The sequence below is a fragment of the Armigeres subalbatus genome, chromosome 3 (assembly GCF_024139115.2).
Source record: "Armigeres subalbatus isolate Guangzhou_Male chromosome 3, GZ_Asu_2, whole genome shotgun sequence".
NCBI lineage: Eukaryota > Metazoa > Arthropoda > Insecta > Diptera > Culicidae > Armigeres > Armigeres subalbatus.
Window position 1 is genome coordinate 374,261,226 of NC_085141.1, and position 17,866 is coordinate 374,279,091.

Consider the following 17,866-nt stretch of genomic DNA (forward strand, 5'->3'; position numbering starts at 1 on the left):
GAAAGTTTTGAAATTATACTTATTTGTCATTTCTATGAATTATACTTGCTTCAGATTAAAATTTATACTACCTGTCATTATGATTTATACTAAGCAAGAATAACGTTAAAATATGTTTGTTAGCATTCTGTCTTTTGCAGATTTTGATAATTTCTTCATACGCGTGGTGATTTCGATCAATTTAATACTTTTTTCAATAAACCGACTAAAGACGACTAAAAAGTAAGAAACTGAGCATATGGTTAAAAACGTTGAGATTCATATTAATTTTCTTTTTCTAGATCCGCTATTCGTTTATATGCATATAAGTTAAATTGTTGTGCAATGTGGAAAAGCACGCCTTTCCGGATGAAACTCACAGCGCTCGGCATTGATCTTTGCCATCTTGGTTGCCTGGTTGCCCCTGTCAACCGGAATGTAGAAAAACTTCTTCCGTCGAACCAAACCGAACCAATTCCGAAACTCGCACAATGCCTCTACCTTGGCCACCCAGCCACACTGTTTATCAAACGCGTCAGAAGCGAGTACCAAATCAAGTCTCGCTGCCCCCTCCGGCGGTCTCAAGTAATGAAGATTCGGGTTGACGCAATTTATCTCAGGACTACGTACTACAAATGATTCTATGTAAGTAATGAATCGAAGTGCTATCTTTGAATGAAAATAGATATCTAACGTTAAATCGTCAAAATTATTTTCAGCTCTACGGCAAAGTCTGCTTCAAACCGACCAACGCCGGTCTCCATTTCAGTGATTTTGCTTCACGGCGACGTTTCTTTGAATGTGTCGGATGTGCGAGAGCTGTTTCCCAGTCAAGAATTACATCCCGCTTTGGAATTTCATCGCTACAAACATCGCTGCCGATTCGGCGTCGAGACACTTCTCATGGTTATGCTACGTTTTGACAGGGCAAGTGAATTGAAAAACTCAGTTGAATTCAATTGACTTGCCAAAAGTTGAACATGTTCAACTTTCTTTTTATTCAAGTGAATTGAATTAAGGTGTTTACACGTTCAGTTCGCGTTCGATTCAAGCGACTTGCTCAATTCACTTGCCTTGTCTAAACGTAGCATTACCCTCAGCAGTGAAGACGAATTCATAAGGATCTGCGAAACGAAATACGGTTCCTAGGAAGTGCCGAGGAATGTGTAGTGCATGATGGTGATGTGACCAGGACGATTCGAACCACAAAAAATAACTATCGCATGTTATCACTTTTGATTGTATATTACTCCACCAAGATTAATTAAATATGATTTTTTTTGATAAGTATTCTTTTATTTATATCATTTTGAAAACGAAAAAAAAACAACATAACCTAAATATTTTGGATCATAATTTACACGGAAGTATAATCTGAAAAATAATAAAGCCCACTTATACTATTTCATGATTTCTTGAATTTATACCACAGAGAAACAGACGTCTCACTTCGGTTTACATCTATCGTTTCGATAAAAAAACAGTCAATTTGAATTCTAGTAGGTGGTCGAACCGCCACTCGGAGCGCTGCAGTAAAAATAATAACGTCTGACATTTCATCTGCTTTTATATCAAATATATTTGTAGTAGTGTTTGTGACCGTCGACTTTTGTTGTTTTTACTAAGTTTTCTCTGTCAAAATATGGGGCGAAAGTGTGAATTCTTCTTATGTGCCAACAGAGAAGGGAAAAACTGTGGAAAATCTTTCTTTAGATTTCCTCGAGATCGTGTGAAGTGTGCAAAGTGGGTATCATTTTGTCGATCGAAGGAACTTACTCTAGAGTTTGATGAAGGTGGGCAAAGTGCTGTGCAGAAACGAGTTTTGTGTTCCGACCACTTCAGTTCAGCAGACTACAACAACAGTTCGAAGCCGGAGAAAGGGTGAGCTAAATACCTAACGAGCTGAGCTGACTTGAGTACAAACGTATTTTTTTATTGACCAGGTTACGTGACAATGTGATCCCGTGCTGTCCACAAGAATCAATGTCGGCTTGTAGTGCACCTCTGTGTTCACAAGATCCTGGTTTCTCATCTCAAGTGGAATTAGATTTTCAACAAATCGAATTTCTTGAAAGTTCCGACGAGGATGATGCCGAATACCTAGATGTACAGTATTTGATTGAAGAGGTAACACCTACTATCATCCAATCAAGAACCATCGAACTGCACATATCTCCAAATTCTTGCAAGTCTTCTGATCTTGACAGTTATCAAGAATCTATCCAGGAAGTCTTACAAACACATTCTGAATCAGCTCCTAATTTGAATGAGCCGGAATGCCAATTAGATTCAGACAACACCAGACCGAATAGCTTTTATGCAGGAACACGATTTTCTAGGTCTTATGATGACACTGATTCCGGACGTAATCCGAACTTCGAGCAATTATTCACGCAGAAAAAAGTACGGTGGAAGTAAACATATTTTAGTTGAATACAAACATATCTTCAGTTTGTTCTGGCATCAAAAATAAAGTTGATTCAAAATAAACATGCTCATCGTTGAAAGCTACTAAATTTTCTTGTTTGAAACAAAAATATTCAAAGTTTGTTTTGATCTGAAATATATTTGATCCAAACATAAATATTTTTATCACGATTTGACATTTCTCATAATAAACATAAATATTTTTATCTCAAACATGTGGACCATTTTCTTTCAAACATCTTTATGTTTGAATCAACCGTGAAGTATTTTTTTAAACCATAATGTGTTTTGCGTATTTTGTAGCTTGGTGCATCCTTCATCTGATTTTCGCGTGCTTTTATGAAAGGTCCCATATGTTTCATCGATATAAATTGATATGTTCATCTGGTAATTGAATGTCTTGTTAACCGTCTTTCTAATCGAAATGTTATTTTCTAGGCTAAAATAAAAGGAATTTATTGTGCACATTCATTTGATTTTTAAAAGTTCTTTGAATCAAAATAAACATACCAAATTAAATTACGATGAAAGCATAAAAGGACTAGGAATAGTACTATAGATCTCGCAAATGTTCTTCATGGAATCAAAATTTGTTAAAAGCTATTCGAAAAGAAAATAGAAAATAACAGAAGCACTAAAGAGTGTTGTCAATGTGCGGAAGAGCAGGAATCATGATAATTAGACCCAGGTTTTTAGATTTATTTGATTTAATGAATATACTATCACTGATCATATTATTTCAGAATCTCAAATCACTAATCCAGGAGATAAATAATACAATAAGAACAATCGACGTAGGTTGTAGGTAGGTAGCAAAACTCTCAATTAAACAAACTTAAACATCTTTTAATCAGTTTACAACACTGTTCGGTACAATGTCATTGATATTATAATAATTACATATCCTCAAGTACATAGTATCATTAATAGTATGTATGTTGATTGGCTTGGTCTCAAACTCAGCGATTCGTACAACTTTGTATGAAAGACACTTTTCTACTGTGTATGACTGTAAATGACTGTTAAAATTTATAGCCTTAAACATATTACAAAGTAACAGTAATTCCTCTTTTTCATTTAAAAATATTTCCTCGATCTGATAAACATTTAGACTTATTCCTAATTGTAGATAAAACAATGTGCCTTTACTGTAAATTGCACCACTTTTTTCGAAACATGACAAAATGTAACGGACCCTACTTGAACGGAACACGAAATGCAGTTAATGGAACTCTCTTGTTTTGATTAAACCTGGATATACACCGTGTGCCAACAGACAGATTAAGTTGTGGAGTGATAAATGATTTTCTCATTAGATGATCAGCAAATTTCAAATTAGCTTTTATGGAAAGCGAACTGCACAAATTTTTACGATTCTGATTAATTTTGCTGTACTGCTTTGATTCTTTATGTTTGGACTCAAAGCGCATTGCCCAATGGGATCGTAGAGGCCCACCTCTCAAGATGGCCGTCGGATAATGCGTCAAGTTATGAAACTTTGGTTTTAAAGTATCGTTAAATAAGTTCATGTACTGCTCATGATGGTATTTGATCAACGATCGTAGTTCATCTACTAACTCGTATGGAACGCTGTTCAAAAGAACTATATGCAAAATTTTTACTAAACTGCAAAAAAAGATCCATATTTCGTCGTCCTCCGGAATCAACGACCCTATCATAAGAGGCAGAAACGTTACAAACTGCATACTCTCGCTAGCAGTGATCTTTAGTTGCTTATTTTTATGTTGCTTTCCCTGAAGTCGTCCAGTATGTTATCGAATTCAAGCTACCATAAACAAATAAGTTTTTCCTGTGATTCAGATCAACTACGGATATGTACTGTTTGACGTTCACTAAGTAATATAAAATATGCTGTAGATCATACAGAGCTACGCCTTCTAACACATCATGCATAACATCGAAATAAAAGTTGTGGATGACATGGAACGATGGTATGTTATTAAATATACTTCGTGCCTTTAAACCTGTTCGCGATACGTCATTGAGTTCTATGTCCTGTTCATAGTTCTCTACAGACCTCAAATAATTAGGATATTCTAAACAATCTGATTCTGTCTGAACACGAGTTCGTTTACAAACGCGACAGAAATGATTTGCTCTAAAACATTCAACGTAATCTAGTACTCCGTTAACGCCAAGATTATCTCCTACGACGAATCCGATAACAAAGTATGCCTTAATTGTATTTCCATTTGATTGTATATCAAGTCCATCGATTTCCAAATCAATTAGGTCTGCAATAATTTTCTTCAATGTTTGGTCGTTCCTAAAATCCTTCTTGTCCTGTGTTTTAATAAACCCTGCTGTAAGGATATTACATAATCTACCGGACAGATAGCGAGGGAGGCATGCCACACTTAAATAAACACCGCACATTGACGTGGACCTTGCATGGGGTGACGATGTATCACCGGTAACGAAATCGTCGAAGAAGATGTTTATGGGTATGACCAATCGGTCCACCATCTCTGCAGTTCTCGATTGCCAAATAGAGCCATCTACTAATGACTTGAACGACCCATCGGTTGAAATCTTCAGGCCATCACGGATTGCCTGAAGTACGTGATCCGATTCGATGTATTGTTGCAGCATAAATTTTATTGGCATTATTACTCCCTGGATTTGATCAACAACCTAAATAAGAAGAAATTATTATATATAATACATAAGCCAATGGGAGAAATGTCGTTATTAATCACCATTTGTTGTACATTGTCAATCACGGCAGGTTTGAGTTCTTCACTTATCGTGAAAAGAAAGGATCTTCGTAGAGATTGTGGTCTTTAGTTGCTGGATGAACTTGTATTCGGATATAAACTCAAAATTGTCCAGTAGCTCGTCCAGAAGATACTTGCATGTATCTGGTAGCATACCGGACCGAAACATCAGCTCCACTGTCTTTCTTATTGGTTCAATGACAAATTTTCCAATATCCTTTTGAATATCAAATGCTGCTTTCCTAGATATTGAGTCCTTACTCAGCCAGCTGAGCGTTAATAGCAAGCGCATGCGCTGGATCTCTTCTCTAATTTTCTCAGCATCGAAAATATTTTCCGCAGTTTTTTCCCCGTCTGTATCATCAACATAACGGTGATTTTCTCCAGTTGTGTCCTCAGTAGGGTGTACGATAGAGGGATTTGTTTTGTCGACGAAAATGTTTGAATTTTTTTCTCTTTCGGAAATTTGTGATTCGCAAGAATTATGGTATTTGATTAAGTGTTGTCGCAGTAATTTCAACGTTGAAAATTTGGAATGGCTTTTGTCGAAAACGCAGTATAAACCATTTATCGTCTCATGCATACGTGAGAGGTGTTGAATATATCCATCGATGGAAGGTGCCTGCCACATGCACCCCTGGTATGCACAACGTATCATTTTAGATTTTTACAGCAATGGCACTAGCAATTGAAATCACTTTAGCCTTACTGTCACTTTCTGGTTCGAACCCGTAAATGCAGTGGCCCAATAAATTCCATACTCCAGCTGCCGGCCGTGGGAAGGTTAATCCGTAAACCTTGTATGTTTTGAAGCATACGTCCAATGCTTTTTGAAACGTGGGAAGTTTGTAGTATGATCCAGCACAATAAACCAGGAATGTAGTAATTTTCTTTATATCCGAACCCACCACAATTACTAGAGGGCGTTGAGGTTGGTCGCAGCGTTCAAACAGATGAATGATTCTGGTAATTTCTGTCTCCAATTCTTCTAATCCTTTGATCCAAAGCACGAAACTTTCTCGGACATCCATGTACGTTGGTTTCCATTTTTACGCTCTCGAGTGGTCAACATTGGGCATGGTAGCAAATAAGCCAACAAACTCGCAGTAAGCCAGTCGCATGTATCTTGAATATAAAAATAAGAGTGCTATATGATCACTGAAGCAATGTTACTATGAATATTAAATGTTCCACACTGATAGTACAATATTGTATTTCCAGATGAAAACGAAAGTAAGCTCTGGGGATAATTTTGGATTTTTGGAATGTTGCAACTATTAAACGAGTAATTCGCATGATAACGCACGGCTGTGGCATGGATGCGCACTACTCACGATGCAGTTGGGACATCTGGAACTGGAATATATTCAGAGCGCCAGAGCTTACTTCGGTTTTCAACTGGAACTGCAATATAAATATAAAGTATATAAGTTGGAAATTTTAAACCGGATAGGAAACAGGAAAAAAACCTTGCAATAACGTTTTGCTAAGAACGCATGAGGGGCCCAGCTACAATAGTATAAGCGGAGCATGGCGTTTTGACAGTTAATCCATGTATTTTATGTCAAAATGCACCGCTCTTCTCACCATTTGTAGCACGGCCTTTAGATAAATGAATCATCAAAATTCGCTTCGTGACGCGAGATGCGACCATTCTAATCTTGTCATTAGTAGTGAATATCATAATCTTCTTCAAATTTGTACGTTGAATCAAACTTTGGAAAAGACGTGTTGTATTGCGCACAGTCATAGTAAAAATTATCCCATTTCCAAAGTTAATTTCAACGAACAGATAGTTCGGAAAATCCAGTTTCGTTAGTCGAATTATTCGTATTTTAACTGAATTGAGAATATAAAATGATAATTTATTTTAGACACTGATTACTTTTCACATGACATCGTTGAAACTAATGAATATGATTTGGGTTTGTCTCTCTAATGATTACGACACTATAGTAGGTAATTAATGCGAGGTTTGTATGCATGATTAAACATACTCCTTCTCTGTATATGTACAATAATACAAATTTCCTTACCTCCGTCTAATGAATCGTCTTCCAGTATGGCCAAAATAGATTTTCCTGGAGCCGATGAGCACTTGTAGCAGACCACTTCTCCTTAACGCTTTCCCATTCGTCTTCGTTGTGACGTATCCAATTTTTGATCTGCTCGTATTCTGCGACTATGGTAAGAAAAAAATAGAAAGAAAACATATTAAAATCACTAGGTCAACTGAAACGAACAATTATAAATTTATGAGTTGAACAAGCTATGGTCTTGGTCTATACATATCTGCAATAAAGAGCGGTTATGTATTTACTTTTGCAACATAGCGGTAAACACACAAGGTAAACCATGGAGTCAATTTCAATAAGCGTAGGTGGGCTTCATAGGTAAACTCAATAATTACGTCAAATCACACATCAAAATTTATCTTTGAATTGATAAATTTCGGTTAGTAACACTTTTTACCCATTGTGAAACTATTATTCCATAAATAAATACATATCTGGAGGGTGTGGTTATCACAAACTTTTACAGTTTGCTACAAGGAGGTGGAGATTGAAACAATGTTTTTTTTAACTCACTTCAATATAAATAATACCAGTGAAAATAAAAAGGTTGACGGAGGATTTCATTGCAATTAAAATTCATTCAAACCTGTTGGAGCAAAAACATTTAAGAAAGACATTTAACATTTAAGAGAAACTAATTGCAGAAATTGAAAATCTCTTCGATAAAATAAATAAACACATAAATAGTTGCAAAACAATGGTACTGCTAGATTACAGTTTGTTATCATTGTACAGATTAGGATTTGAACTTACTTGCCGCTTCAGACAGAAGGTCTCGTTCCTGTGATTGTTCCGAATTAGAAATTTGGAGTTGTTGGTGTTTGTGATGCTCAGCTTTGTAGTTTAAATTCCTATCATACAGACATCCTTTTGCCAATTTGCCCAATCGGATTTTCTTAGCGCCTTGAATTCCACTGCAGGTTGATACCATGTATACTGAAAATATTATATGGAAAATGAAATAATGAAAATAAAATAGATATGGGAGCATCCATAAATTACGTAACGCTTAGAGGGAGGGGACGCATGACAATCCATACAAAAAATTAGAGGCTTCATACAAAAGTGTGACATAGGGGAAGGGGGTTTGAAAATGGCCAATTTTTGCGTTACGTAATTAATGGATCTTCCCTTTACATATTTATGCTGTACTTATAAAATACTGTTGTTTCAGGAGACGGTATAACTAATCACTTACCTCCGATTCAGTGGGAAACAGTTGTTTGAGTTCCGCTGCTCTATTTTCAATTCACTGCTCGTAAGCTTTCCAAATACGTCCTTGAATTCGTCTACGACAATGTGAGTGATCGCTTTCTTCTGCGCTTTCGTCAGGATGTTTGTGCTCCCATATATTTCAATAATGGCTCTTCCCCTCGGTGACGAAGTAATCAGAAATCTGGCCGTATAATCTTGGCGCTGCAAGTTTGTTGATCGATTGAGTTTGATGGGACTTTTTGAAGGATCGGATGGCGTGGAGAGACCCTGTATATAAAACAGACATATTTTCGGTTTTAGATGCGACGATCAAATACATTTTTTTTTCTCACCTGTTCTTGTCTCCACTCGTTGAGAGCGACAATTAATTTCGTTCGATCAGCCAGATGGGGAGGACCGATTATGTCTTCAATCTCCCTTCGCTCAATATTTTTTAGTAATTCCACCGTATACCCGTTTTCTGGAAATATTTGAAATAATGATTATAGCCTTAAGAGCCCCGCACATAGGATACGTGTGCGTTACGTTTGACAGTTTTCTTTGGGAAATAAGGCAAACGCAACGCAAACGTATCCTATGTGCGGGGCTTTTTACAGCGAAGCTGAAGCGAAAATGTTTAAGTTACCCACGAATTCCGTCACGAATCGGTCGGATAAACCAAAAGAACTCAGCAGATTGATGATCTCAACACTTTCAACGTCCAGTTCCTCGTACAACACTTCAACTTCTTCTTTGCACTCCATCTACGATTAGACAGTATGTATATGAAACAAGTGGCAATTAACTACACGTTTTTTGCTTGCTTATATAGTTATTGCATAAAAAAGCGAAAGATTTCTCTATTTATACATACAGTTTTCCCGTCAGTTTATAAAATCGGTTTGAACTTAAAATTATACACTTTAAATAATCACGTTAATCGGACTTCAAAAATGGTATACTTTGCATCGCAAAATCAACACTTTTATTTTTTTTCTTTTTTTCCTTTTGCGGCACCTAGGGGCATCTGAAGTGATAATATAATAGCACAGGGGGCTCTCCAAAAGAAATTTTAGAAACAAATATATATTTTGGTTTATTTTAAATGTATATATTTTTTGTCCAAATAGATTATATATTTATGTTAAATGAATATGAATAAACATTATTATTGTTGATTCAAATAACCGAAATTTCTGTCCGTGTTCTTGATGAAAAAAAGACTTCTATGCGACTGCGCGATGAAGTTCAGAAAGTTAAAAGAGAATGGCAAAGAAGTGATCTGAAAGTGAAGCGGAAGGATAAATGGAGACTCGAATCTATGGAACGAGGACGGAGAAAAATACAGAACCTGAAAAAAGAATTGAAGCAGCTACGGAAGCATAAATCACAGGATGAGTCATTAGGTGGGCTGGTTCGAGCTAACCCAGTGTTGCACAACAGTCTGTTGAATTCTACGCGGAAGCCAAAAGGACGGCGTTATAATTCGGCACTAAAGAAATTTGCACGTGGAGCCTATTTAGCCGGACCAGCGGCGTTCCGTTATGTACAACGATCAAAAATTTTGAGCCTTCCCAACAAAGCGACCATTGGACGATGGAATGCATCAGTTGGAATGAAAACTGGTTTAAATATATCAATCCTGAACCGCTTGGGTGCTAAAATTAGAGGCTTCACCAAGGCAGAGAAAGCAGTAGTTGTTTCGATCGATGGAATGTCTATTAAATCCGAACTAACATACAACGCCAAAACGGACACTTTTTTCGGATTTCCCAGCACAGGATGTAACCTCAAAATCGAAAAGAATAACCCTATGACACTAGCGACAGAAGCAGTTGTTGTAATGGTCTCTGGTATTGCTCCATTGCAACCAACAAGATGGGAAACATATGATGAAACCGATGAGCGTAGTAGAACAGTGCGAAAAAGATTCAAACAGGTATTAAAAATTTTGACATAGGGTAACGGCAGGTATTCCCGGCAGGCTATTGCGCTTCGACATACCCCTCTAAAGCCGCAATTGCATCGTTAAATCCTATTTCAACTAACTGCATCGTAAATTCTCTAGTGAGCTCACACGGTTACGGAGGACTTTTGGCAAAATAATGTTTCTATCCTTAATTGTTGAGCCTGTGCCGGGAATTGTTCCCTGACGGGAATACCATTCGTAACCCTATAGCAGCTCATGTATCATTATTTTCTATTAAACTTACTTTAAATTGCAGGCTATTGGATACGAGTTGGCGCATAATACTCTCGGCAGTCAGGATCAGTTTGATCTTATCAAACGATCTATCAAAGCATTGAGGCTGCGTGGGTTATATCCATTAGTGTTAACCATGGACCAATGCACCACCAATGTTAAAATGGCGAAAGAAATTAAATCAACCACGGAGAAACCAACAGTTAGAATAGAAGGTACTGATATTGCTGTAATGTTTGATACTCCTCATCTACTGAAAAGCGCCCGTAATATGCTACTAAAGCATAATGCCATTTTTGCTGGTCAAATAGCATCATTCAAATGGATAAGACAACTATTTGAAATCGATCACTGTTCCATTCCCAGACTTGTACCAAAGCTCAAAGAAGAGCTTATTAACATGGCTCCATTTGCAACCATGAACGTATCGAAAGCAGCTCGAACATTGAGTAACTCTGTTGCCAAAGGTATAGAGTTTTACGTAGAATCTAAGGAGCTTTCACAGGAGGCAAAAGGAACAGCAAGCTTTGTAGGATTTTTCGACAATTTGTTTGATTGCTTCAATTCAAAAGGATCCCAAAATGAAAGAAAGGTAAAATACAATAGTTTTGTAAGGAATTAATTCTAAATTATCGATCTGGAAAATATTCGAATGTTATCAACTATGTACAATACTATAATTTGAATATTTCCTACATTTACTCTGATTTCGCTCTAATAAACAGTACAATGTTTTTATACAGGCGTATCGTAACCAAGGGGTGTCTCACATAGAATGATTTGAATTTATCCGCTTAAAATCAACCAAGCAACCGAAGCGACTTTATTTCGATATAAATCAAAATTATTCATAGACACAGAGCTGATTTTAGCAACGCAACGAATCTGTCAAATCATACAGTGACTGCATTGTCATAATGTGAAGTAGCCTACACCAGGGTTCTTATATCAGGGTTCACTCACTTTGACAGTACATGGGAGAGACTAGCGCGGGGGTGAAAAATTCATTTTCAGTGCAAAAAATAAACAAACTCGGTGGCTGCCCTATATAAAAATCCAAGATGGCTGAATCATGAAATTGGCATACTGCTACACCTGTTTGTATTCACCTTGGCCTACACCTGGCCTGCACTATCGCTCGAATTTGTAAAGTTAGTACCTATGAAAGGCATAGAGCTATTCAGGCAACACCGGGTTTTTCATGATGAAATGGATTCTGTCTGATCGCTGCAGCATTGGTAGCAACATAGCAAAATGTGATTAAGGCTCTCATCTGTAAGATGGACAAGACTTGGGCCATCAATTCCAAAGCGTTTACTTATTATATCTGACCGATGTATAATTATTGTCTTTTGGATCTTCTTTCAAAGCTGAGCGTACGAAAAAAATCAGTGGGTTGACTTTTCTTTATGTCGGAATGATTGTTACTCAATGGAATGAGATGCGGAAAGCTGAGATAACATTCTATTTGTGCTAAACATGTCTCAATGTCACCATAAATCCACAGTTGAGAGGTCTACTGTTCAAGCCGAACATATTGTCACCTCCCATCTAGAGTCCTTAAAATATCATGCAGAAATTTCATTCATTTCATATTACGTTGCAGTTTGTTGAGCACATCTGCTGCGCCCATTCAATTATGTTCCAAATACACATCTGAGCATAAGCTACTTATCCCACATTACTCCCAGATGGCTGACTTGTCCCACATTACTCCCAGATGGAACTGAAGAGATGGCGCACGACTCGGGATCCTTGGGAAATCCGAAAATGAAAAATATATCTTCCAGTAGCAGCAATTTAGAATATGGAATAGTGGTTCTGTACGAGTACAACGTCTAAGCATATCAATTAAGTTTCGGATAAGATTTATAATACGAAAGTTGTACTGTAAGTTTGAGAAAAAACAATAGTACATTTGCGCCACCGTTAACAATAGCTTATACGCTACGCTTCTAACAATATTGTATACAGGTTTTCTTTATTAATCAACTAAGCTGTAGATAGGGTCTTCTTGATGCATAATTTTGCAACCAAAACCTAAAATAAGAAAAGAGTTAATTGATACGAATAATAGTGAGGATGGAATTATTCATGCCCCCTGATTTGTTGATGGGAAAATAAACAACTCTTTTGATGTCCTTGGTAACGTGAAAAATCCAGTTTGCTTAGATAAAAATTACAGTTCAGCGTCGTAGAAGGTGTGTTGCAAAAATGATCAAATAATACCTTCTCATAAAATTGAATAGCAATCGACTTTATTTCGATTGAAATTCGCTGCCATCGTTAGCTGTGAGACACCCCTTGATCGTAACGCGATCATGAAGCCCCAAACGCAATACAACGGAACGGCGACGGAAACGGAAAATTTGACAGTTAGCCCATATATTTTCTGTCAAATTTGCCGTTTCCGTCGCCGTTCCGTTATATTGCGTTTGGGGCTTGAATGATTCTTGTCATTGGGGATTTCTTTCGAAAGCTTCAAAGCTGTTGAATGATTTATATTTCACAAAAGACACTTGTTTCAACATTAAGCAGGTATTAGTCGTATACTGTGAAACGCTAAACTAACAACATGTAATTTATTTATTTAATCCAGCTTTCCACGCTCGCCATAATGGCGGATGCTATAAATATTTTGACAGTAACTGCTTCCAGACATTGAACTGAAATTCCGCTTTTAGCAAACCAGCAAACCATGAAACTTTGGTAACCAATACCTACGAGTTGTTTAATTATTGTGAAAATGAAAATGATTTTTTATTAGAGAAGCTGCAGCTATTTCGATAAAAACTAAATCATTTACTAAAATTATTTCATACATTTCAGGAATCGAATAAGGTGCATGAAATTTACTGAATCTATAATTAAGGCGTTGAATGCAGTTCCTAGCATACCAGGTTCCAAGATCTCTACGAATTGCATAGAATATCGTTCTACTCGTCAAAGGTTCTGAGATGGAAAAAACGAAACTACGTTAGAAATTTTCACTGATCAATTCGCATTTCCAAGCATCATAGAATATTGCTCTGTGAGCTTATTATTAAGGCTAAATTACAGTTCGGAAAACGTGTCGCGAAATTTGGCCCCCATGCATTTTCAAAAAGGGCCTTTGAATCCCGCTCTTAACTTAACTGAAAACAGCCTTCCCCCAATCGTATTCTAAATTCAACCCTTTTTTATTTATTAAATAAGCGATGAACTTATAACAAACATAGAAAATAACAGAAATAAAGTTTATAGAAACAAAATTACTAAATGCCCTTTGAAATGTTTTTTTTTCTAGACGATCAAAATTAATTGGTTACTTAAATGCTAATGACAAATTCAGTTGATACAGTCATGAATCACATAATTTTTCTAAACTGCAAAACTGTAGCGCCTTGTTTGAGCAATTCGAGATGGTGAGAAATAAAATAAACCAGATAGTAATTCTCCCCAATCATGCTAAACGATAATATTTAATTATTTCTAAGTCGACTAAGTCGAGTCAAGTAAGAGACAATGAAGACGACCTTACTGTTGAGGTCGTAATATGTATCTGTCGTGGTACAATTAGGAGGTGGAATTAAATGGGATTGTACAAACTTGTCTTATGACAAGTCTTAAGTAATGTTAAACGAGCAGAATATTTTTTTGGTAATTTCAGTTGTCCTTGGAGGAAAAATTATTTGAAAATCATCCTAAACGAAATAATTAAATATTGTCGTTTAACATGATTGGGGAGAATTACTATCTGGTTTATTTTATTTCTCGCCATCTCAAATTGCTCAAACAAGGCGCTACAGTTCTGCAGTTTAGAAAAATTATGTGATTCATGATTGTATCAACTGAATTTTCATTAGCATTAAGTATACAATTAATTTTGTTCGTTTCAAAGGATTTGAGTACGGAAAACGAAATTCCCGCCCCTTTGAAAATGCATGGGGGGCACATCTCGCGACACGTTTTCCGAACTGTAATTTAGACTTAATAATAAGCTCACATGGCAATATTCTATGATGCTTGGAAATGCGAATGAATCAGTAAAAAAATTTAACGTAGTTTCGCATTTTCATCTCTACTGTTGGAACCTTTGTTATAGATTTAATTATAGATTCAGTAAATTTCATGCACCTTATTCGTTTCCTGAAATGTATGAAATAATTTTAGTAAATGATTTAGTTTTTATCGAAATGGCTGCAGCTTCTCTATAATAAAAATTCATTTTCATTTTCACAATAAATAAACAACTCGTAGGTATTGGTTACCAAAGTTTCATGGTTTGCTAAGAGCGAAATTTCAGTTCAATGTCTGGAAGCAGTTACTGTCAAAATATTTATAGCATCCGCCATTATGGCGAGCGTGGAAAGCTGGATAAAGTCGTGTTCTGATTTTAATTTCAAGGCGATTCGAGACTCGAAAGAATTGACTGCAAAACAACGTCACCCGAATTTTGTTTACGGGTTCGTCAGGAATATCAACGCCGTACAATGGCTATGGGACAAGTTGAACAACGAATTTGGCTACGAGAATCTTTCAACAAACCATCTTTGCCAAGATCCCAATGAAAATTTGTTCTCAGAAGTAAGGCGTCGATGCGGCCGAAATGATTCACCTAATGCTGTTCAATTTGCAGCAGCATTGAAAAGTGCGACAATCGCTGCGAACGAGAAAATACAAGGAAGCAATTGTGAATCCGACAATGCCGTACCACTATGTGACTTCAATGATATGGAATTAGAAGATCTTTGGGAAATGGAGGAATACTCGCTGCATTTCAAATACAAACTACGACCACTAAAATCTGCAAATTCTAACTTCACCAACAAGGAACTCAACGGCCTTACCTATATTTTAGGAGCGACTGTTGTAAAGCTATCACACAGTAAGTGTCGACAACGTTTGACTACTGATCGAGAGAATCTGGATAAAAACGATCGAGTATATTGCTTCAGCACATTAAAAAATGCCTCTTGCTATCCAAGCACGTTATTATTCGAAATAGGACTACAGGCATTTACCGCATACAAGCAAAAATTTAGGAAATTCCTATATCAAAATCGACGCAATGTTAAAACACGTCTAAAGCAATACATTATTTACGATAATTTCTGTGATGAGATGTGTCAGAAATGCTTCGAAACGATTCTAGATAAGATTTTTAACACATTCATTCAAGGGTTTTTAAGGGAAGTAAAACTATCTCTGCGTATGAAACAAAAGGCTAAGCGTGATGGTAAGCGCAACCGAAAAGCTGTTCGTATGAATTTACCTAGACAGATGAAAGTGTAACACCTACAATTTGCACCGTCCGTTATGAAAGTCATTATAACTAGTTGGTCGTAAGGAAAAAAAATCATAAATATACCTACAAACACTTTTCTCCATCATCACATTTTTTCTGAATCACCCTTCGCCTTTATTTACAATTCACGGTCAGGCTCACCGATCTCTTAAAATGCCACGGCATCAGCAATATTTTACACAATTTAGAAAACCTCGAGCTTTGTCGTGGTACTTGTAATTGATGATTTTTCACAGAATATACATTTTCGGATACACCCACATCCTCCTGATTGTGGAATATGCGTCGAGTAGTCAACAAAAATAATTCCACTTCTTTGCAACCATAATTTATTGTCAAACAACAAACACCGGTGCAATTGAAATCACAATGATGATTTTTACAGAAAACACTCTAGCTTAATTCATAGTACGGGAACCTCCAGTATAATTGAACGGTTGCGGCAACACATCACTTTCAAAATCAGTTACAACTATCGGTTCTGTCGACTGGGCTGTTCCCCACTTCAATTAGCAGTCTCTGTTGCATTCCAGATTTTTGTGCATCGAGAGTGAGAGAGTTACTCTCCGAAGACGCTGTTATTTCCGAAAATGGTAACGATTATTTACAATGTCATCAAATGCAAAATCTCATTCAACTTGCCTTTTCTTGCTTTTCGAATATAATCACAAAAATCGATTCTGTAATCCATAATCCTAGCTCCTGGAAGTTGAGTTCAAGCATAATTTTTCATAACGACGTATGTAACAAAAGTAAACAAAACGGGGTTTTTAATACAACGTGACAATCACACGCGGCTTTATATAATACGTATCGATTTTACTGATTTCAGATCTTAAAATTCTTTAATTCAATCTTTTTGCGAATCGACGTATGTAAAAATTTCTATTTTTGAAGTCTCACTGTTACATACGTCGCTTTAACATATGGGAACTGAGAGCGACCTATGTAACAAAAAAAGCAAAACAAAACAAAACTGCAGTTGCGTCAATCGTGCACTATGGAAAACCGACCAATGTACACCGACGTACGTGTAGCATACCGGTGTATGTATAATTTTATCGTTTTTAACAGTGAATTTGAATGAACTAAGCTTTGCTGTGAAGCACGCTTATTACGTGTCATGTAATGACGCATGCCAGCGGAAAAAAGTATTGAAAAAAGATTTAGTTTTAAAACAGTTTTAGAAAAAGTTTTGCCAACTTTCTGCAAAGGATTTCTCGAATCCTCATAATTGTTACATACGTCGTTATGAAAAATTATGCTTGAGTTATCCGCTGAGTAGACGATTAACTTTTTCGTCGGAACACTGTCCGGAAAATGGAAATAAGATCCCTAAAAACGCAAATGATCGACTATGTCACGGTCCAAACAACATCCAATAGTTAAACAACAAATGAGTGTGTGTGCGTAACAGCAATAAGTTGACAGATAAAAAGGTGTAGTTTTCCAAAATGTCTTATTTGTTTTTGGAATAAAATATTATTGTTGCATTGCGCATTTCTGTATTACTTTCTATTTATTTTTGAATCTAATATTGCTAGGCGATAGCATAAAAGTAGTGTTACATGACACGGTTGTTGTTTTGTGTTAAATTACTCGTTATTTTAAGTATCGCACATTGAATATTTTTTCATCATACCAATTAGGTTCTTTTAACGAAATCGTCTTGATATGCATATCTTTTTTAGGTGGTCAAGCGGCAAACAGATAGCGCTAGTGTTCTAACGTATATGAATTTGAATTAATTACAATGATTTTTAAGTAAATTTGTTCTAAGTGAGACGTCTGTTTCTCTGTGTTTATACTATCCGGGTATTGTTGCATCAAAAACGAGTTTGGGGTCAACCAGGCGAATAGCCATTTAGTATGATTTTTAACCTATTTGGTAGAGTCCTATAAGAAGAGTAACGTCATGTGCCACGTTTGACAGGTCTCCTGCTCGTTTGGAACGCGCATTTGT

General features: G+C 36.5%; 2 protein-coding genes and 2 long non-coding RNA genes across 4 annotated transcripts; 1 reads left to right on the top strand and 3 right to left on the bottom strand.

The window, feature by feature from the left end:
• The first annotated feature begins 52 nt into the window (after positions 1–52).
• LOC134223655 (uncharacterized) lies at positions 53–1,208 on the top strand. Its single transcript, XR_009982659.1, has 3 exons — positions 53–222; positions 282–624; positions 699–1,208. It is a non-coding gene; the product is annotated as an uncharacterized LOC134223655 (long non-coding RNA).
• A 2,938-nt stretch (positions 1,209–4,146) lies between these two features.
• LOC134222888 (uncharacterized) lies at positions 4,147–5,162 on the bottom strand. Its single transcript, XM_062702031.1, has 2 exons — positions 5,127–5,162; positions 4,147–5,061 (listed from the first exon to the last, which is right to left on the bottom strand). The coding sequence occupies exons 1-2, from the start codon at positions 5,127–5,129 to the stop codon at positions 4,147–4,149; spliced, it is 918 nt and encodes a 305-aa protein (XP_062558015.1). The 5' UTR covers positions 5,130–5,162.
• Positions 5,163–6,190: 1,028 nt separating this feature from the next.
• Positions 6,191–8,110, bottom strand: LOC134223656 (uncharacterized). Its single transcript, XR_009982660.1, has 3 exons — positions 7,973–8,110; positions 7,181–7,326; positions 6,191–6,269 (listed from the first exon to the last, which is right to left on the bottom strand). It is a non-coding gene; the product is annotated as an uncharacterized LOC134223656 (long non-coding RNA).
• Positions 8,111–8,413: 303 nt separating this feature from the next.
• LOC134222889 (uncharacterized) lies at positions 8,414–9,394 on the bottom strand. The gene is made up of 4 exons (XM_062702032.1): positions 9,288–9,394; positions 9,060–9,177; positions 8,767–8,894; positions 8,414–8,701 (listed from the first exon to the last, which is right to left on the bottom strand). The coding sequence occupies exons 2-4, from the start codon at positions 9,175–9,177 to the stop codon at positions 8,414–8,416; spliced, it is 534 nt and encodes a 177-aa protein (XP_062558016.1). The 5' UTR covers positions 9,288–9,394.
• Positions 9,395–17,866: the final 8,472 nt, after the last annotated feature.